Here is a 21,657-nt window from a genome sequence, read left to right on the forward strand (position 1 = left end):
GGTAGTTAGAAGTTAACGCATAATAATTAATAAATTATCTCTTTATTCAATCTTTTTTAAATCTTATTAATAAAAAGTTACTAATAAAACTATTATTAGTAAACATTTCTTAGGCTTATCTATTTAGCTTTGTTGCCAAATTTATATAAACTCTTCTATTTTATTGTATTTCTTTTTTTCCGAAAAATATAACACAACCAAAAACCTATAAACAACAATTTACATTTAATATAAAGAATGTAATCAAAATTATTCATAACTTAAAATTAAGAAATTAAGACAAATTATAAATGTGGGAGTAGAATGGTTAAAACACGCACTTGGGCCTTGGGCCTGACTTGGTGGTGTGAGCTTGTCCGAGCAGAGCCTTTGAGGCCCACAAGCCAGCTCTTACTAGAAAAGTTGATGAGCTTGTCCGAGGAAGGGCATCTCCTCGGCTAAATCAAGTGAGGCTCTTAGGACACGTCATGGTGTTGGGAGAGGGAATCTTGGAAGGTCTGTTGGGTAAAGATATGTTTCATAGTTATGGAAAGGAGGAGCATATGAGAAATATCAAAGGAAAAGATTGCTACCACCGCATTAAAGACCCTGCACCTACCTCTCTGGTCGCATTAATGGGGAAATGACATCTGAACAGTACCAATTAGCCTTACAACTGTTATTTGGGGACTTCCAGAGGGCGGTGAATGGAGGAAAGGATCTGGATCATTGATTTGTGTTAAACGTGGAAGGTAGAGGGAAGAGGGAAGAGGAAGAGTGATATAAAAGGAAAGAGAGAAGAAAAGAAAGAGGGGACGTTTTCATTTAGAAGATATTATTAAAAGAAAGAAAGGCAATACAAGCTGTCCTCAGCTTACGTCCGAGAAGAATATCTGTTATTCTTATCCATTGATTGTGTGCATAGTGGCAATCTAGCCCTCCATCTGTTGTCCAATATCTATAAGACCTAGGTTTCAAGCCCACACTCTATAAATTTTTATTGTATAAGACTTTTTGGGTCTGAGTCCGTCTAGTGATTGGATCGGGTACAAATTGACCACCTACAATTGGCGCCGTCTGTAGGGATCTTGTGCTTAAGGAATTGGAATACTATGGCAGGCTCAGGGGTCCCAGCGTGAGGATCATTTCCAGCAACTTGAACATGAGAGGGATCGAGAGGGTAGTGTACATATGGTGCACACCAGTGTGAGTCATTCGAGGGACGGAAGCAGAATCCCCCATGAGAACGACGCAAAGGCCATGTAAAGGGAGATCGATCACCTTAGGAAGAAGTTGCGTCATGCTAGACGGAGACGAACACCATCTCTTTCTGATCCTTCCTCGGAGGGCTCCCAAAGCAGTAGTTATAGGCCAAGGTCCAGGACTCCTCCTAGTGATACTTTCTATTACGAAAAAGACGACCTCCCTGGTCGTAGGGATAAGAAGTCGTCCTCCAGGGGCTTGGAAAATGATGCTATGAGCAGGGCGCTACACCAGATCTCCAAGTCACCTTTCTCCCGAATGATCGAAAAGGGAAAGCTTCCACGACGGTTCACTCAGCCCACGTTTACCATCTATAATGGCAGAACAGACCCAGTGGAGCACGTGAGTCATTTCAATCAAAGGATGGCGGTGCACTCCAAGAATGAGACTTTGATGTACAAAGTCTTCCTTTCTAGCTTGGGTCCTGTGGCGATGAGGTGGTTTAATGGCCTGAAGGCGGGGTCCATTGATTCGTTCATGGAGCTCACTAAGGCATTTGGCTCTAGGTTCATTACCTACAGCAGGGTTCCTCGGCCCTTAGATCCATTATTGTCCAGAGCCATGAGAGAGGGAGAGACCTTGAAAACTTATTCAGATAGATATTGGGAGATGTTTAATGAAATCGACGGCGATTTTGATGAAGTGGCGATTAACACTTTTAAAGTGGGACTTCCAACTGATCACGATCTAAGGAAATCCTTGACCAAAAAGCCTGTACAGAGTGTACGTCAGCTTATGGATCATATTGATAAGTACAAAAGAGTTGAGGAAGATCAATAGCAAGGTAAGGGGAAGGCGAAGGTTATCCTTCAGGAAAGGAGGGATTTTAGGTCAGATAGATATAATAACAACAGGCCAAGAAGAGATTTCGCTGGGCAGTCCGGTTTAGCCACTCCTCAGGTAGTCAACACCGTGTTCCGAGAACCAGTACATCAGTTATTGGAGAAAATTTGAAAGGAACCATACTTCAAATGGCCCAATAAGATGGCTGAAGATCCTACGAAGCGGAATCAGAATCTCATTTGTTAATATCACCAGGACGTAGGTCATACTACCGAGAACTGCCAGACACTATGGAACCATTTGGAGCAGTTGGTTAGTGAGGGTAAGTTGAAACAGTTCTTGTGTCATCGTAACGGGCAAGCAACCTATTCAGCTTCGGGTAACCAAAGGAACAATTCATCCAGGCCCTCTTTGGGAATAATTAATGTCATCTTCGTAGCCCTTGGAAGGACTGGCTCATGTCCTACCAGGGTGATGTCTGTGTCACATGTTCTCGCCGAGGAATCAGGCTCAAAACCGAAGAGGATTAAAGGGAATATTTCGCCCATTTTGGGTTTCTCGGATGAAGATAAGGTGGGGACCATTCAGCCACATGACGATGCTCTCGCGGTCACGCTGAGGATAAGGGGCTACGATGTAAGAAGAGTGATGGTTGATCAAGGTAGTGGTGCGGATATTATGTACCCCAATTTGTTTAAGGGGCTTAATTTAAAGCTAGAAGATCTTACTCCTTATGATTCGCTATTGATAAGTTTTGAAGGAAAAGCTGTCATACCAAAAGGACAAATTCGTTTGCCCGTGCAATCAGGTCCGGAAACAGTTGATGTGGATTTTATTTTGGTTGACGCTTATTCCCCATATACAGCCATCGTGGCAAGGCCTTGGTTGCATGCTTTGAGTGCTGTATCTTCGACGCTGCATGTCAAAGTGAAGTTCCTGTCGAGGGAACAGATCGAAGAAATTCTTGGAAGTCAATCAGTGGCGAGACAATGTATATCGGCTGCGATACTGCATCAGGCTGAACCTAGATCCTCGGCCTCGGCTACCGAGAACTTATAGCAATTAACGCCTCTAGATGCGCCCAGTGCGGTGACAGCAGAGGAGGCAACATGTGAAAAGTTGGAAAATTTTCTTATAGGTGACGACCCTGAAAAGTTCTTTCAAGTAGGTGTTCGGTTGCCACATCAGGAAAAGATGGAATTGGTCATGTTTTTGAAAAACAATATCGACGTATTTGCCTGGGATCCCTATGAGGCACCTGGGGTTGACCCAAAGTTCATTTGCCATCATTTGAACGTCAATCCTATCGTCGTCCTGAGGAGGCAACCACCTCGGTGTTCTTCCAAAGAACATGCCGAGGCTGTCAAGGAAGAGGTGTTCAAACTTAAAAGGGTTGGGGCAATCAAAAAAGTTTTTTATCCGGAATGGTTAGCACACACTGTGGTGGTGAAGAAGAAGAACGGAAAGTGGAGAGTGTGCGTAGATTTCACAGACCTAAATAAGGCTTGTCCTAAAGATTCCTTTCCCATGCCTCGCATAGATCAGTTAGTGGATGCTACGGCTGGACATCCTCGAATGAGTTTTCTGGACGCTTTTCAAGGCTATCACCAAATACCTTTGGCACTAGATGATCAAGAGAAAACAACCTTCATTACCCCTACAAGGAATTACCATTATAAGGTGATGCCCTTTGGTTTGAAAAATGCAGGAGCTACCTATCAAAGGATAATGACCAAGATGTTCGAGTCGCAGTTGGGAAAGACTATTGAAGTGTATGTGGATGACATGGTGGTGAAAAGCAAGGTCGTGTCCATGCACGTGAAAGATTTGGATGACACCTTCCAAACGCTTAGGAAGTACAAGTTGCGCCTTAACACCTCTAAATGCTCTTTTGGTGTAGGCTCTGGTAAATTCCTAGGCTATATGGTGACTCATAGAAGAATAGAAGTAAATTCGGCACAAGTTAAGGCAATTAATAGCTTATAGCCTCCTTAGAATCCAAAGGAAGTTCAAAAGCTAACAAGGATGACTGCTGCTCTTAACATGTTTATTTCTCGATCTGTCGATAGGTGTAGGCCTTTCTTCCAATTGCTAAATAAGTGGAAGGGATTCGAATGGACCGAGGAATGCGCCTTAGCTTTTCAACAACTTAAGGAATACCTTTCTCGACCACCCATCATGTCTCGGCCGAAGATGGATGAGATCCTATTTGCTTATATAGCGGTGGCCATTCATGCTGTCAGTTTGGTTCTAATACGTGACGATGGTGGTGTGCAAAGACCAGTTTGCTATGGGAGCAAATCTTTAAATAAAGCTAAAGTGCGTTACTTACCACTGGAGAAGGCGATTCTGGCCGTAGTGTATGCTACACGTAAGCTTCCTCACTACTTTCAGTCTTATACAGTTGTTGTTTTGACCCACCTTCCTCTTAAGTCGGTATTGCGGAGTGTTGATTGCTCTGAGAGGGTAGTTAAGTGGGGAACTATCATGGGGGCTTTTGATATTAAGTATATGCCTCGCACCTCTGTTAAGGGCTGGGTCCTTGCTAACTTGGTGGCAGAGTTCGCTGAACCTTCATTAGAAGAAAGTACAAAGGGGTTGCACATGGATGGAAAATCAATTAGCACGATCTCGTGCAAGGAACTTCCGATGCGGAAGGCATATGTTGACGGAGCAGCAATTCAGAGAGGATCTGGCGTAGATCTAGTTTTGGTATCCCCTAAAGGAATTATTTTTGAGAAATCATTAAGATTGGGGTTCTTGACCACTAATAATGAGGCTGAGTATGAAGCTGTATTGGTTGGGATGGATATGGTTCAGAAAATGGGGGGAAAATCAGTCCAAATGTACTCGGACTCTCAGTTAGTCGTGGGCTAGGTGATAAGGACGTTAAAGGCTCGAGATTCAAGAATGCAAGAATATCTGACCAAGTTTAGATACTTACGATCCAAATTTGATTCTTTTGTCATGACGCATGTTTCTAGGAGTGGAAACATGCATGCAGATTCGTTAGCCACGCTTGCAACATCCTCGGCTCAAGGTCTGCCTAGGTTCATCCTCATGGAAGACTTATTGAAGCTTGCTCGGCCGTTTGTTGATACCGTCCATATTCATCAAGTTAGGTTCGGACCTAGTTGGATGGACCCCATAATATCCTTTCTTAAGGGCGATGTCCTGCTCGATGAGAGATCTGAGGCAGATAAAGTTCGTAGAAAGGCGCCCCGATTCTAGTTATCCGAGGATCAGAAGTTAGATAAACGCTCATTTTCTAGGCCATACTTGTTGTGTGTACACCCTGAAGCATCTAAGTCATTGTTGGAGGAATTGCATGATGGGATTTGTGGAAGTCATACAGGAGGAAGGTCTTTAGCTCATAGAGCTCTAACCCAAGGATATTGGTGGTCCAACATGCAGAGAGAAGCTTGGGATTATGCGAAAAAGTGCGACCAATGCTAGAGATTTGCTTCTAACATCCATCAACCCGGTGGTGTGCTCAATCCTTTATCTAGTCCTTGGCCATTTGCTCAATGGGGATTGGATATTGTAAGGCCTTTACCAAAGGCTGTGGGAAATAAAAGGTGGTTGCTCGTAGGAACTGATTATTTTACTAAGTGGGTTGAAGCTGAGCCTTTGTCAAACATTAGGGACGTAGACGCAAAGAAATTTGTCTGGAAGAACATTGTCACTAGATTTGAGATACCTCACACACTTATTTTAGATAATGGCTTGTAGTTTGATAGCAAAGCTTTCAGAAAATACTGTGGTGACTTGGGTATCACGAATAGATACTCCACTCCAGCTTATCCTCAGGGAAATGGGCAGGCCGAGGCTGTTAATAAAGTCATAGTAAGTGGACTTAAGAAGAGGCTAGATGATGCAAAAGGAAGATGGGTGGAAGAATTGCCACATGTTTTGTGAATATATCGGACTACACCACGAAGATCCACAGGAGAAACACCCTTCTCCATGACTTATAAGGCCGAGGTCGTGATCCCTTTGGAAAGTGGGTTTCTGACGTTAAGGACAAGCTCTTTCAGCTCAGATAATAACAATGGCTTACTAGAGAAAAGCTTGGACCTAGTGGAGGAACAAAGGGAGAATGCAATGGTTCAGCTAACTTATTGTCAGCATAAGCTCAAATGGGAGTATGATGCTCATGTGAAGTTAAGGCCGCTTGCACCTAGAGACTTAGTATTGAGGAAGGTCTTAGGTAATGCCAAGAATCCAGCATGGGGAAAGCTGGGACCTACCTGGAAAGGACCATATCGAATCATTTCTGTCGCGGGCATAGTGGCATATCGTCTAGCAGACTTAGATGAGAAAGTTGTACAACGTCTATGGAATGTAAATAACCTGCGAAGGTATTACTATCAATAAAAGGAACTTCTGCCGTTTTTGTTCTATTATCCTTGTGTTGTGTTTCAATTCATTATTATGAGTATCAAACAGAAACTTCGTCATGCATCACTCCTCGGACCACATACCTCGTGAAAATTGATACCTTATTAAGTGTTAAACAAAACTTTAGTTATGTCAGGTCTTCGGACCTTCTACTTTGGGGAAATTAACATTACCGTTCATTCTTATAAGTATCAAACAGAAACTTGGTCATGCATGGCTCCTCGAACCACATACCTTGTTGAAATTGATATCTTATTAAGTGTTAAACAGAACCTTAGTTATGTCGGGTCCTTGGACCTTCTACTTTGGGGAAATTAACATTACACATTACCGTTCATTCTTATAAGTATCGAACAGAAACTTGGTCATGCATGGCTCCTCGGACTACATACCTCGTGAAAATTGATATCTTATTAAGTGTTAAACAGAACCTTAGTTATGTCGGGTTCTCGGACCTTCTACTTTGGGGAAATTAACATTACTGTTCATTCTTATAAGTATCAAACAGAAACTTGGTCATGCATGGCTCCTTGGACCACATACCTCATGGAAATTGATATCTTATTAAGTGTTAAACAGAACCTTAGTTATGTCGAATCCTCGGACCTTCTAGTTTAGGAAAATTAACATTACCGTTCATTCTTATAAGTATCAAACAGAAATTTGGTCATGCATGGCTCCTCGGATCACATACCTCATGGAAATTGTTATCTTGTTAAGTGTTAAACAGAGCCTTGGTTACGTCTGGTTCTCGGACCATCTACCTTGGGAAAATTAACATTTCACTTTATTTTTCTAGATATCTGACAAAGATTTGGATAAGCCTTGATTCTTAGGCCATACACCATGGTAAGTTTACTTGTTTGCTTTATGTCCAAGTTGAACATCAAATCAAGCCTTAGACTGTTTTTCTCCTGTCTTGAGTTTAGGTATGTCCATACATATTCAACTGTATCCTACTACACTTTGGATGTTGCAGTTTTAATACGTAGTTTATTTGTTGATAATTTAAGTTGATGAAGTTAGCATAGTTTTCATTTCAGATTATTAATATTGGCTGAGACATTAATAAGATTTCTTTGTATAATGAGGTATTAAGTCAATTGTGTTACGCATATAATTTACACTAAGGTAAAAGAGGTAAATATTTCAATAAAGGAGATTAGCTGTGAACTAAAGAGCAATCTTTTGAATTTGTCATTAATTCTGTCAGTAGGTACATTGGAAATGAAGTTCTAACAAGGATCAAAGTAAAAGTTCTAAAACAAAAAAGAAATTACATAAAAGAAAAGTCCTAAATAGCCTATGCCTAGAGTTTTGTGGGAGGATCCTGTCTGGACTTGTTGGCAACTTCTTTTGTTTTGACCTCCTCCTCTATTTGCTTAAGCTCCGCTTTGAACGAGGTTTGGACTTGTTTTCCTTTGTCCTTTGCCACTGGTGGAGGAACATTTGGCTTGGCATGCTCACTTATGCGCTTCCCGACCCCATCACCTTGTTCCTTCTCTTTATCAGAACCGGTAAGTTCTTTAGGAGATGGAAGAGGTTCTTGAATTGGAGATGGTTGTGCCGAAGGCACTGACTCGGAGGTAGTTGAAGGGGGAGGAAGGTCTTCAATCACTCGGATATCTTGTGGAATCCAAATGTTCTCGGACTTCCTCAACTCAGAATCGATTGGAACTCCTGCCAGGTTTAGGGCTTCTGCCCAAACCTGTTGACAATACTCCCTACACAATTCTGCTAGCTCCTCGGTCAGACGGGTTTCTATTACCTCGACCCCTTCATTGTAAGCAGCCTTCTTGGCAGCCTCCATGGTTTCCTTGAGAGTACAAGCCTCTTCCTTAGCTTGAGCAAGCTTCTTTTTTAAGTCAGAGTTTTCTTGCTGAGCTTTGGATAGGTCCTCGTCTTTCTGGCGTAGAAGTTTACGTTGCCCCTCCACTTGAGCCTTGGTGGTTTTAAGGCTGGCCTCGGCACTGTTTCTTTCTCTCTTCTCATCTGCTAACTTTTTGGTCAGATCCTTGTTGTCCGCTACGGCACGACCTAAAGCCTTCTCGGTCTCGACCCTAATTTGGAGCTCAGCTGCAGCCTACTTCCGAGAGTCCTCTACCCATTTCTTGGTGACAGAAACCTCTTGAATGGCCTACGTTAAAGTGTTAAATAGGCACATTATGGTAGAAACAACATAAGAAGCATGTATGAAAGACTTTACGCAGAGAGATAATAAAAACAGCGAGGTAGAAGTAATTGGAGAACACTTACCAAAGCCAAGTCCCTTTTAAGGGAGAGGAAGAGGTGTGGCTGACTCATCTTCTCCAAAGCCTCCATGTCCTTTTGTAGAAGAATAGGTTGCTTTAGAGCGTTAGCCAGATGGTTGGCATGTCCTTGCTGGAACGCCCTGATGCTAGAGTCGCTGGGAATTGCAGCCCCATCTAGTTCCAGTGTAGGGGACCAATTGGCCTGCATACGACGCACCTCGGCTTGGTTATGACTTTCCCCACTCTCCATTGAAGAGGCACGTGTTCTACCCTTAGCAAATTTTTGTTGTGGTTGTTGCTTCAACTTCTTCTGTTTTGCCATTTCTGCCTTCTCGGCCTCGTTTTTCCTTTTCTTTTTGGGGTCGGGGGCAGGAATCTTTGGGTCGGAAAGAGGAGGAGGAGGTCGTGGCAACTTGGGAGGGGGGTTAAGATTCAATTGTATCCTTTTTGGCAGCTTGTGTACCCTTCTTGGACATCAGTGATCTTAAGCTAGCCATATCTTCTTCCCCGGAGCTGGTCTCAACCTACGCAATCACCAAGCCCTTTACACCAGAATTTTTGGAAGATTCATTTTCTTCGTCCGAGATAGTGACAATGTGGCTCTTTATGGGTTTCTCGGCCTCCTCAAGTTGGAATTGATCTATTTCTTCTTCGATTGACTGTTGCGAAGAAGTTGACTCTTCTCGGATGGCTGTTACCCGAGAATGTGCCGAAAGAGGAACCGTTGTGATTGGGCATGCGTAGAGGATAACCGAGGGATCGTCTGGTAATTTGTGTGTATCGAGAAAGCCCGGTCTCGCAATGTTTATCCTCCTGTGTCTCTTGTCACCCGCAATGATCGCATTGCCGATGTCTTGGAAGTCCTCTAACAGAGGATTGTATCCCAGTATGAGGTAGGCTGCCCTCACTTGTAGGTCAGCGCTCACGAACACCTCGAATCGTAGAACACGATTGAGGTCCGCAACGCTGCAATGACTTAGACAGGGTCGTACGTGTTGTTTGTCTGCAAAAATATCCAAGAATATAAGCATGGTTAGATCAGCAAAGAATACCAAATAAAGAAGTAATAACAGGCTATGTAACTAGAAATGATAAAGTTACATCACATGTTTCTTCCCTCTACCAAGCAGTTTATATCACTCTTCCTCTTCCCTCTATCTTTCATGCGTGGCGGTTCGCGAAGCATGTGGAGACTGGCGTTGGTTCAAAACTCCAATTTTCTCTTCGGATGGGGAGAAAAATGGAGTTTTTAGGGGCTATTGTGGGAGTAAAATGGTTAAATATGCACTTGGGCCTTGGGCCTGACTTGGTGGTGTGAGCTTATCCGAGCAGAGCCTTTGAGGCCCACAAGCCAGCTCTTACTAGAAAAGTTGATGAGCTTGTCCGATGAGGGGTATCTCCTCGACTAAATCAGGTGAGGCTCCTAGGACACGTCATGGTGTTGGGAGAAGGAATCCTAGAAGGTCTGTTGGGTAAAGATCTGTTTCATAGTTATGGAAAGGAAGAGTGTATGAGAAATATTAAAGGAAAAGGCTGCTACCACCGCATTAAAGACCCTGCACCTACCTCTCTGGTCACATTAATGGGGAAATGACATTTGAACAGTACCAATTAGCCTTACAGTTGTTATTTGGGGACTTCTAGAGGGCGGTGAATGGAGGAAAGGATCTGGATCATTGATTTGTGTTACACGTGGAAGATAGAGGGAAGAGGAAGAGTGATATAAAAGGAAAGAGAGAAGGAAAGAAAGGGGGACTTTTTCATTTAGAAGATATTATTAAAAGAAAGAAAGGCAATACAAGCTGTCCTCGACTTACGTCCGGAGAGAATATTTGTTATTCTTATCCATTGATTGTGTGTATAGTGGCAATCTAGCCCTCCATCTGTTGTCCAATATCCATAAGACCTAGGTTTCAAGCCCACACTCTACAAATTTTTATTGTATAAGGCTTTTTGGGCCTGAGTCCGTCTAGTGATTGGACCGGGTATAAATTGACCACCTACAATAAATTTAGAAAAAAAAAACAAAGAATAAACCTGTTTGTTTTCTTTATCACTTTGAGAGATGAAAGTGTGAGTATGTAACTAAAACCTGAACCAATTATTGTAGAAGAGAATAAATTAGTATAAAAGTTTAATATTATGAATTGGGTTAAAATGTATTTGAGAAGTTTTCATTAATTTTTTTGAAGTTAAATAAAAATAGCTTAAACAAAAAGAAAAAATAATAATGAAGAAAGAATGCATATCTGTCATGGGATTTAGGCATTCACATGTGAGGACAAAAGGTCCAAAGCATATTTTTGGGCCTTAGGCCTGATCCGAGGGTATTTACTTGTCTTAGGGGGGTTTAGTAGTAATAATGATATCAAACTTAAAAGCCCACGAGTAAACTGTTGCGAGAAAAGCTGGTGAAAATAGTCCGAGGAGGGGTATCTCCTCGGCTAAGTGAAGTGAACGTCAGATGGTAAGCCATGGTGATTAGAATGATATTCTAGAAGGTCTTGTGAATGAAGATATGTTTCACAATGGCATAGAGAGGAAGGAAAGATGGGAAATATCTTAAAGAAAGCTGCTACCACCGCATTGAATGCTCTGTACCTAAATCTCTGGCCGCATTAATGAGGAAGTGACATCTGAACAGTGGTGAACAGCCTTACAGCTATTGTTTGAAGATTTCAGGAAGGGGCTGATGGGACAAGTATCTTGATCGACGATCAGATCCATACATGGAAGATGGGGAGAAGGAGGAGGATGATATAAAAGGAAAAGAAAGGCATTCAAAATGGGGATCAGAGAAGAAAGAGAGAAAATACTGTACACACCACCATCCATAATTGTAATCTATCTTTGGAAGAGGGAAAAATAATACAAATCATCCTCGGCTTGTGTCCGAGGAGAAATTCTGTTACATAAACAGTTCATTCTATTTAACATGGTAATCTAGCCCATCATTTTTGTTATCCAACATCACTAGAACCTAGATTTAAAGCTCACTCTCTACAAATTTCATTGTATTGGGCTTTTTGGGCCCATCCCCTTCTTATAGTTGGGTTTGGGTACAAATTGTGACCTTACAATTGGCGCTGTCTGTGGAAAATCTTGTGTTTTAGGAAGTTAACATTATGGTAGGCTTAGGTCCACACCATGCAGAGTTTATAGGGTCTCAGCGTGAGGATCACTTCTTGCATCTTGAGCAGGAAAGAGATCAGAAGGGCAGTGTGTATACGGGGCACACCAGTAGGGGTCATTCACGAGGTGGAAGTAGAATTCCTCACGAGGAAAATGCTAAGGCCATGCAATAGGAGATTGACCACCTGAAGAAGAAATTGAGTCGTGAGAGGTGAAGGCGAACTCCCTCTTTTTCTAACCCTTCTTTTGAGGACACCTAGGGTAGTAGTTACAAGCCTAGGTCAAGAACTCCTCCTAGTGAGTTTTTTTTCCTACGAGGAGGATAATCTTCATGGTAGTGGTCGTGAGGGCAAAAAGCCTTCCTCTAGAGGTTTGGGAAATGATGTTATGAGTAGGGCGTTGCACCAAATTTCCAAGTCACCCTTTCACACGTAGGGTGGAGAAAGGGAAACTCCCTCGGCGCTTCACCCAACCAACGTTTACCATTTATAACGGCCGAACGGACCCCGTAGAGCATGTAAGTCATTTCAATCAGAGGATGGCAGTGCATTTTAAGAATGAAACTTTAATGTGCAAAGTCTTCCCCTCCAGCCTAGGACTTGTGGAAATGAGGTGGTTTAATGGCTTAAGGGCAGGTTTTATCGATTCTTTTATAGAACTTACCCGGGCATTTGGGTCTCACTTCATTACATGCAGTAGAGTTCCTCGGCCCTTGGATTCATTATTGTCCATGGCCATGAGAGAAGGGGGGACCCTAAAAACATACTTTGACAAGTACTGGAAAATTTTCAATGAGATCGATGGTGATTTGGACGACGTAGCAATAAGGACTTTCAAGGTTGGCCTCCCTACTGAGCACGACTTAAGGAAGCCTCTGACTAAAAAGCCTGTAAGGAGTGTACGTCGGCTCATGAATCGCATTGATGAATACAAATGGGTTGAGGAAGATCAACAACAAGGTAATGGAAAGGCGAAGGTTATCCCTCAAGAGAGGAGGGATTTCAAGTCGGACAGATACAATAATAACAGGCCCCAAAGAGATTTTGCCGGGTAATCTGGTCTTACCACTCCTCAAGTGGTTAATACTGTGTTTCAGGAACCTATGCATCAGGTGTTAGAGAAAATCCAGAATGAACCATATTTCAAATGGCCCAACAAGGTGGCTGGGGACCCCATGAGGCGTAATCAGAACCTCCATTGCCACTATCATCGAGAAAGGGGTCATACCACTGAGGATTGTACTACTCTGTGGAATCATTTGGAGTAGTTGGTTAAGGAGGGAAGGTTAAAGCAGTTCTTGTATTGGCCTAATGGGCAGGGAGATCATTCAGGTTCAGTAAATCAGGGTAACAATGCTTCAAGGCCTCCTTTGGGTATGATCAATGTTATCTTTATAGCTCCGGGTAGGACTGATTCTCATTCTTCTAGGGTGATGTTAATGGCACGAACCCTTGCCGAGGAGTCTAGCTCTGAGCCGAAGAGGATTAAGGGGAATGTCCCACCTATTTTAGGTTTCTCGGAAGAAGATAAGATTGGAACTATCCAACCTCATGATGATGCTTTAGTGGTTACGTTGAGGATAGGAGGCTACGATGTGAAGAGGGTGATGGTTGACCAGGGTAGTGGTGCGGATATTATGTACCCTGACTTGTTCAAGGGGCTAAACTTAAAGCTTGAGGATCTTACGGCTTATGATTCGCCACTGATAAGCTTTGAGGGGAAAGCTGTCATACCAAAGGGGCAAATTAGGTTGCTTGTGCAATCAGGTCCAAAAGTGGTAGACGTGGATTTCATTGTGATAGATGCATATTCTTCCTACACAGCCATTGTGGCAAGACCTTGGTTGCATGCTCTGGGTGCCGTGTCTTCAACTCTACATGTCAAAGTCAAGTTTCCATCTAGGGACCAGATCAAGGAACTAATTGGGAGTCAATTTGTGGCTAGACAGTGCATGGCAGTTGCAATTCTGCATTAGCCTAGGCCGGAGTCCTCGGCCTCAGTTGAGGGGGGCTCATAGCAATCAATGTCTCTGGCCACGCCCAGGGTAACAGCGGTGGAAGAATTTGTGTGTGAAGAATTAAAGAAGATTCTTATAGATGATGACCTTGAAAAATTCTTTCAGGTGGGAATTCAGTTGCCACCTTAAGAGAAGGCGAAGCTCGTTATATTTTTGAAGAAGAATGTGGATGTATTTGCATGGGATGTATTTGCATGGGATGCTTATGAGGCCCCCGGGGTTGATCCGAGTTTCATTTGTTATCATTTGAATGTCAATTAGGCTGTGGTGCCGAAGAAGCAACCACCTCGACGCTCATCTAAAGAGCATTCTGAGGCCGTCAAGGAAGAGGTACTTAAGCTCAAAAAGGCTGGTGCTATCAAAGAGGCGTTTTATCCTAAATGGTTGGCTCACACGGTGGTGGTCAAGAAGAAGAATGGAAAGTGGAGAGTATGCGTAGATTTCACAGATTTGAACAAGGCTTGTCCTAAAGATTTTTTTCCAATGTCTCATATAGATCAATTGGTGGATGCCACTGTTAGGCATCATCGATTGAGTTTCTTGGATGCTTTTCAAGGTTATCACCAAATACCTTTGGCTTTGGATGATTAGGAGAAGACTGCCTTTGTCACCCCTACAGGGAACTATCACTATAAGGTAATGCATTTTGGTTTGAAGAACGCAAGGGCTACCTATGAAAGGATGATGACTAGAATGTTTGAGCCAAAACTAGGAAAGACTATTGAAGTGTATGTGGATGACATGGTGGTAAAAAGTAAAACGGTTTCCATGCATGTGGAAGACCTAAATGATACTTTTCAGACGCTAAGGAGGTACAAGTTGCGCCTTAATGCTTCCAAGTATTCTTTTGGTGTGGGATCTAATAAATTTCTGGGTTATATGGTAACTTATCGGGGAATTGAAGTTAACCCATCGCAAGTCAAGGCAATTAATAACTTACAGCCACCTTGGAATCCTAAAGAAGTTCAGAGGTTGACAGGGATGACTGCTGCCCTTAACCGGTTTATTTCTCGGTTCACAAATAGGTGCAGGCCTTTCTACCAATTGCTGAATAAGTAGAAGAGGTTTGAATGAACCGAGGAGTGTGCTTTAGCTTTTCAACAACTTAAAGAGTATCTATCGCGACCACCCATTATGTCTCGGCCAGAAGTTGATGAAGTTTTGTTTGAGTATATTGCTGTGGCTAATCATGCAGTTAGTTTGGTTATGATACGGGTTGATAATAATGTACAGAGGCCAATTTATTACGTGAGCAAATCTTTACATGAGGTTGAGGTGAACTATTTACCATTGAAAAAAGCGATCCTAGTAGTGGTGCATGCTATGCGTAAGCTTCCCTATTACTTCCAATCTCATATAGTTGTTATTTTAACTTAACTTCCTCTTAAGTCTGTACTTCGGAGTGCTGACTACACGGGAATGATTGCTAAATGGGGCACCATCTTGGGGGCTTTTGATATCAAGTATATGCCTCGCACCTCCATGAAGGGGTCCTTGCTGATTTGGTGGCGGAATTTGTTGAGCCTTTATTAGAAGAGAACGCTAAGAGGTTGGACATGGATGAAAAATTAGTTAGCATGATTTTGTGCAAGGAACCTTTGATATGGAAAGTGTATGTTCACGGAGTAGTGAATCAAAGAGGATCTGGTGTGAGGCTAGTCTTGGTGTCCCCTGAGGGAATTACTTTTGAGAAATTCTTGAGACTGGGGTTCTCGGCCACCAACAATGAGGCAAAATATGAGGCTTTACTGGTAGGAATGGATATGGTTCAGAAAATGGGTGGAAAAACAGTGCAAATATTCTCTGATTTACAATTAGTGGTGGGCCAGGTGGAAGAGAGGTTAGAGGCTAGAGATCCGAGAATGCAAAAGTATCTAACCCGGGCTAGGTATTTACAATCAAAATTTGAATATTTTATCTTGTTACATATCTCTAGGAGTATGAATACCCATGCTGACTCCCTAGCCACCATTGCTACGTCCTCAGTACAAAGCCTACCTCGGGTCATCCTTATTGAAGATTTGTGTAAATCCGCTGGAACGAATAGTGACACCATTCAAATTCATCAAATTAGAGTAGGACCTAGATGGATGGATCCTATAGTGTCCTTCCTTAAAAATGACATCTTACTTGAAGAGAAGTCTGAAGCAGATAAGGTACGCAGAAAAGCACCTCGGTTCTGGCTGTCCGAGGACCAGAAGTTATACAAACGCTCTTTTTCAGGACCATATTTGCTGTGTATACACCCTAAAGCAACAAAATTACTTTTGGAAGAGTTACATGAAGGGATTTGTGGAAGTCACATAGGTTGAAGATCTTTATCTTATAGAGCTCTCACACAGGGCTATTGGTGGCCCAATATGCAGAGAGAGGCACAGGATTATGCAAAGAAGTGTGACCAATGTCAAAGATTTGCTTCCAACATCCATCAACCAGTGGGTGTCCTTAATCCTTTGTCTAGTCCTTGGCCTTTTGCTCAATAGGGTTTGGACATTGTAGGGCCTTTCCCAAAATCAGCAGGGAATAGGAGGTGGTTACTCGTTAGAACAGATTACTTTACTAAATGGGTTGAAGCTGAGCCATTGTCAAACATTAGGGATGTGGATGCGAACAAGTTTGTCTGGAAAAACACTATCACCAGGTTTGGAATCCCTCATACTCTTATTTCAAATAACGACCTGCAATTTGATAGTAAGGCCTTTAGAAGATATTGTTCTGATCTAGGCATCACGAATAGGTATTCCATTCCAGCTTATCCGCAAGGGAATGGGCAAGTTGAGGCGGTCAATAAAGTTATAGTCAATGGGCTCAAGAAAAGACTGGATGATGCTAAACGAAGGTGGGTGGAAGAATTGCCGCATGTTTTGTGGACGTATCGAACTATGCCTAGAAGATCCACTGGAGAAACACCCTTATCTATGACTTATGGAGCCGAGACTGTAATCCCCTTGGAAACTGGGTTTCCGACACTGAGGACGAGATCTTTCATCCCAAGCAATAATTACAATTTACTGGAAAAAAGACTAGACCTAGTTGAGGAACGGCGGGAGAATGCCATGGTTCAGCTAGCTTATTATCAACATAAACTCAAGCAGGGATATGATTCCCATGTGAAGCTACGACCACTTGCACATGGAGATTTGGTATTGAGAAAGGTTTTGGGGACTGCCAAGAACCCAGCATGGGGGAAACTGGGACCTAATTGAGAAGGACCTTATCGTATCACTTCGGTTGCTGGCATAGGGGCATATTATCTTGAAGATCTAGAAGGACATGTTGTACCATGTCCTTGTAATGTAAATAACCTGCAAATGTATTATTATTAATGAAAGGCATTTTCACCATCTTATTTCTGTTGATATTGTATTACGTTGATTACTATTTTTTCTAAGTATCAAACTGAAACTTGGTCATGCCTGGCTCTTTGTACCACATATCTTGAATAAATTGATATTTTTATCAAGTGTTAAACAAAACCTTAGTTACGTCTGGTCCTCAGACCATCTACTTTGAGAAAATTAGCATTTCAGTCCATTTTTCTAAATATCAAACTGAAACTTGGTCATGTCTGGCTCCTCGGACCACATACCTTGAATAAATTGATATTTCTATCAAGTGTTAAACAGAACCTTAGTTACGTCTGGTCCTCGGACTATCTACTTTGGAAAAATTAACACTTTAATTCATTTTTCTAAGTATCAAACTGAAACTTGGTCATGTCTGGCTCCTCGAACCACATACCTTGAATAAATTAATATTTCTATCAAGTGTTAAACGGAATCTTAGTTACATTTGGTCTTCGGACCATCTACTTTGGGAAAATTAATACTTCAGTTCATTTTTTTAAGTATCAAACTGAAACTTGATCATGCCTGACTCCTCGGATCACATACCTTGAATAAATTGATATTTCTATCAAGTGTTAAACAGAACCTTAATTACGTCTAGTCCTCGAACCATCTACTTTGGGAAAATTAACGCTTTAGTTCATTTTTTTAAGAATCAAACTGAACCTTGGTTATGACCACATACTTCGGCGAAATTGATATCTTTCTTTGTTTGCTTAAGTATTACATAAAGCCTAGTCTTAGACCACATTTCTCTCGCTTTGGGTTTATATGCATTCTTTGGTATTTATTTGTTTGCTACTACTTGTTTAAGAATATAATCCAAACACATAAGTTATCAAATGAGGATATGGGTTTTAAGTGTTCATTCATCCATTCTTGACATGAGATTATTTTCTTGTCAGATTACAGATATTACCAAAGTCAGTATTAAGACCCATATTGTGTATGTAGTTTGCATTAAGATGGGTATATAAGTTGCATTAAGATAAAGAGTTAGACATCCCCGTTAAAAGAAATCTGTATGGAATGAAAGATAAAAATCTTAAACTTGTCATTATGAATTTGCATAATTACATTGTGAAAAAGAAATGTAGACAGAATAGCAAAAATAAGCCTATGGTAAGCTGGAGCTGTCACAAATGAGGGAATGGAGGAGAAGGAGTCCTGGTTTACGCCTTAGTTTTTGGCGGAGGGTCTTCCTTGGACTTGGCTGGAGTCTCCTTTGTTTTATCTTCAGACCCCTTTTGTTTGACCTTAATCTCTTTGGGTTGGTGAGCCACTTCTTTGATGGTAAGGGGAGCATTTGAAGATTTGGTCTCGGACAGGGTGATAATTTGTTTTCCTTTGTCTTTCACCCCTGGTTGAGGATCACCCTGGCTAGCTTTCTCGCTTAGACCTTTATCAGTCTTCTCACCTTGTTCTGCAGCCTAGTCAGAACTTGTAGATGCTTTAGCAAGTGGAAGAGAGTCCTAGACGGTCGATAGTTGTGTAGGGGGCACAGTTTCAGAGGCAGTTGGAAGAGGAGGGATGGCTTCAATTGCACAGATATCTGGGGGATACCATACATTTTCGGCCTTTCTCCATTCAGAAGTAGCAGGGACACCTGCCACATTAAGGGCTTCTGCCCATACCTGCTGGTAGTAGTCCTTACATACTTTAGCAAGTTCTTCAGCCAGCCGGATCTCCGTTTCTTCGACCCCTTTGTTGAAGGCAACCAGTGATGCGGCCTCCACAGTCTTTTTGATGGTGTGAGCCGCTTCCTTGGCCTGAGCTAACTCACCTTTCAAGCCTAGATTTTCTTGTTGGGCAGTGGATAGCTCTTGTCCTTTGTTGTGAAGCTGCTTGTGTTGCTCTTCTGTCTAAGTCTTGGCCGTCTTAAGTCCAACCTCGGCACTCCTCCTTCCTTTCCCCTCTTCTGCCAGCTTGTCAGCAAGTTCTTTTTTCTCCTACTCGGCCAACCCAAGGGCTTTTTTAGTCTCGATCTTGAGGTTAGCTTTGGCCTTAGCCTCGTTCCGAGCATCATCTACCCATTCCTCGGCAACGAATACCTCTTAGATAGTCTGTATAACGGCAACGAATCAGTGCATTATAACACAGTACTATGATAACAAAACAATGTAAAAGGAAATGTTGACAATAATAATCAATCATACCAAAGCTAAGTCCTTTTTTATGGACAAGAAGAGCTCTTGCTGTCTCATTTTCCTTAAGGCAGCCATATCCTTAGGCGAAAGTTTAGGCTGCTCTAAGGCTTCCGCCAGATAATGAGCATGCCCTTTTTGGAATTCTCTTATAGTTGAGTGGCGGGAAATGGGTACTCCATCCAATTCTAATCGAGGTGCCCAATTGGACTGAGCTTGGTGCACCTTGGCCACATCATGGCTCTCCTTACTCTCTACAGAAGAGGCTCGAGTTTGACCTTTTGCCGTCTTTTGTCGTTTCAAACATTTCTGCTGTGCCAACTCCTCATCCACACCCTCATCTGTTCTTTTCTTTTTGAGGTCGAGTATAGGAAGAAAAGTGCCTGAAGGAGGAGGAGTGGGTGGGAGATTGGCAAGATGTTGAGATCTCGCAGCGCCTTTCGTAGTGGTCTGCTTGCCTCTTTCAGCAAGTAGAGTCCTCAAACTTTTCCCTTTCTGAAGAGACATATCTTCTTCCTCTTCCTCGGCGCTGCTATCTACACGCGCAACTACGAAGCCTCTGATACCAGAGCTCTCGGAGAATTCGTTTTCTTTGTCCAAGAGTTTAGCAATATGGCCCTTTGAAGGTTTCTCTGCTTCCTCAAGTCGGAATTGGTCTATTTCCTCCTCAAGGGACAAGCGTGAAGATATGGATTCTTCTTGGACGGCTGCTGCTTCAGGTTGTACAAGTGGGGGGACTGCTGTTATTGGGCGTACGTAGAGAATGACAGAGGGGTCGTCTGACAGATCACGTGAGGCAAGGAATCTCGTTTTTGAGACGTTTATCCTTTTACGTCTCCGGTCACCCGCAACAATTGCGTTACCAATGTCTTGGAAGGTAGTCGATAGAGGTTCGTACCCCAGGATGAGATGGGCTGCCCTCACCTGCTCGTCTTCACTCACAAATATCTCGGATCTTAAAACTCTGTTGAAGTCCTCGATACTGGATAGGCTTAAACGAGATGATACGTGCTGTTTATCTGCAAAAACATCTGAGAAGCCAAACATGGTTAGACCAACAACAAACGTCAAACAAAGGGAAAGTAAAGTACAACATAAATCTAAATAATAAAATTAGAAGAGCTAAACATGCCAAGGGACCTAAATTCTATGGAATCACACCTGGTGTTCCCTCTTTAACTGGACAATGAGGACCATCGTACCACTTCCTGGAGGCGATTAAGTAGCTGTCCTTCATGCCTTTGTTAGATTTGGGAAGACATGATATGAGTCTAACGATGTTAGACCTAGACTTGAGGTAATACCCCGCGTCTTTAAGTGAGTGACACTCATACATATGGACAACGTCATGCCATGTGAGTCTCAAACCCATTTGCTTGTTGAAAGTGTCGACACAACCTAAAATTCTAAACATGTTAGGTTTACATTGGCCTGGGCATAATCTATGATTATACAAGTAGTTATGGGTTACGTTCTTCATGGGAAGTGTCATTCCACCCTCTAAAAACGCGATTATGGGAATGACAACTCCTTCTCTCCTATCGTCGGCTATGGCATCTAAGGCACAGTACCTCAAACCCACTTCCTGGGGAATGTGGTATTTAGCTCGGAAACCCTCCATACCGGCGTTAGTATCTACTAAACATTTGAATTTACCCATTTGGTTGAAATAAAAGTGAAGATTTAGAAAGGAAAAGGGGTGCAATTAATGGCCGAGGTCTATAGCCGAGGAGAAAAAGAATTTAGAAGCATGAAAACTTATGAGAAAATGAGTAGACGACTCTTTAGGAACTTCTTGAGAGTTAAGAAGGTGAGGAATTCTTTAGAGTTGGTCGATTTCCGGAGTAATGGCAAAATTGCAACTTCCTAGGCGTTTTATATGAGAAGCGGCATCGAATGGGGGTTATCCCGCTCAACATTCAAGGGAAAATTCAGACCGTTAGATGTACATCTCACCGTTGGACGTGGGAGACAATACGTTGCTTGGAGCAATTAATAGGGGCGTTGTGGACTTTGAGGCGTCATAAACAGTTTTAAAGGAAGGAAATGACGTTTTTTTCGTGTAGCAGTTTAAGAAGCGTGCGAAAGCTGGGGCATGGGGTCAAAACCTCAATTTTCTCCTCATGGAGAAGAAAAGTGAAGTTTTGAGGGGCTATTGTGAGGACAAAAGGTCCAAGGCATGTTCTTGGGCCTTGGGCCTGATCCAAGGGTATTTACTTGTTCGAGGAGGGTTTAGTGGTAATAATGATATCAAACTTAAAAACCCATGAGCAAACTGTTGCGAGAGAGGCTAGTGGAAATAGTCCGAGGAGGGGTATCTCCTCGGCTAAGTGAAGTGA

General features: G+C 42.5%; 4 protein-coding genes across 4 annotated transcripts; all 4 read left to right on the top strand.

Annotated features, from left to right (window-relative positions):
* Nucleotides 1-2,499: 2,499 nt before the first annotated feature.
* LOC142625049 (uncharacterized) lies at nucleotides 2,500-3,084 on the top strand. Its single transcript, XM_075798757.1, has one exon. It carries the CDS (start codon nucleotides 2,500-2,502, stop codon nucleotides 3,082-3,084), a length of 585 nt encoding a protein of 194 aa, XP_075654872.1.
* A 1,134-nt stretch (nucleotides 3,085-4,218) lies between these two features.
* Nucleotides 4,219-4,902, top strand: LOC142625050 (uncharacterized). The gene has a single exon (XM_075798758.1). It carries the CDS (start codon nucleotides 4,219-4,221, stop codon nucleotides 4,900-4,902), a length of 684 nt encoding a protein of 227 aa, XP_075654873.1.
* Nucleotides 4,903-5,991: 1,089 nt separating this feature from the next.
* LOC142625051 (uncharacterized) lies at nucleotides 5,992-6,402 on the top strand. The gene has a single exon (XM_075798759.1). It carries the CDS (start codon nucleotides 5,992-5,994, stop codon nucleotides 6,400-6,402), a length of 411 nt encoding a protein of 136 aa, XP_075654874.1.
* Nucleotides 6,403-12,540: 6,138 nt separating this feature from the next.
* On the top strand, nucleotides 12,541-13,785 carry LOC142625052 (uncharacterized). Its single transcript, XM_075798761.1, has 4 exons — nucleotides 12,541-12,708; nucleotides 12,907-12,969; nucleotides 13,078-13,413; nucleotides 13,468-13,785. The coding sequence occupies exons 1-4, from the start codon at nucleotides 12,541-12,543 to the stop codon at nucleotides 13,783-13,785; spliced, it is 885 nt and encodes a 294-aa protein (XP_075654876.1).
* Nucleotides 13,786-21,657: the final 7,872 nt, after the last annotated feature.

The sequence above is a fragment of the Castanea sativa genome, chromosome 2, assembly GCF_040712315.1.
Source record: "Castanea sativa cultivar Marrone di Chiusa Pesio chromosome 2, ASM4071231v1".
Lineage (NCBI taxonomy): Eukaryota > Viridiplantae > Streptophyta > Magnoliopsida > Fagales > Fagaceae > Castanea > Castanea sativa.

Coding starts and splice junctions, on each gene's coding strand:
- LOC142625049 (XM_075798757.1), top strand. CDS start 2,500: ATGTCTGTGTCACATGTTCTCGCCGAGGAATCAGGCTCAAAACCGAAG.
- LOC142625050 (XM_075798758.1), top strand. CDS start 4,219: ATGGATGAGATCCTATTTGCTTATATAGCGGTGGCCATTCATGCTGTC.
- LOC142625052 (XM_075798761.1), top strand. CDS start 12,541: ATGGCCATGAGAGAAGGGGGGACCCTAAAAACATACTTTGACAAGTAC. Junction 12,709..12,906: donor CTAAAAAGCCTGTAAGGAGT/GTACGTCGGCTC, acceptor ACTGTGTTTCAG/GAACCTATGCATCAGGTGTT. Junction 13,414..13,467: donor GAGGCTACGATGTGAAGAGG/GTGATGGTTGAC, acceptor GACTTGTTCAAG/GGGCTAAACTTAAAGCTTGA.
- LOC142625051 (XM_075798759.1), top strand. CDS start 5,992: ATGACTTATAAGGCCGAGGTCGTGATCCCTTTGGAAAGTGGGTTTCTG.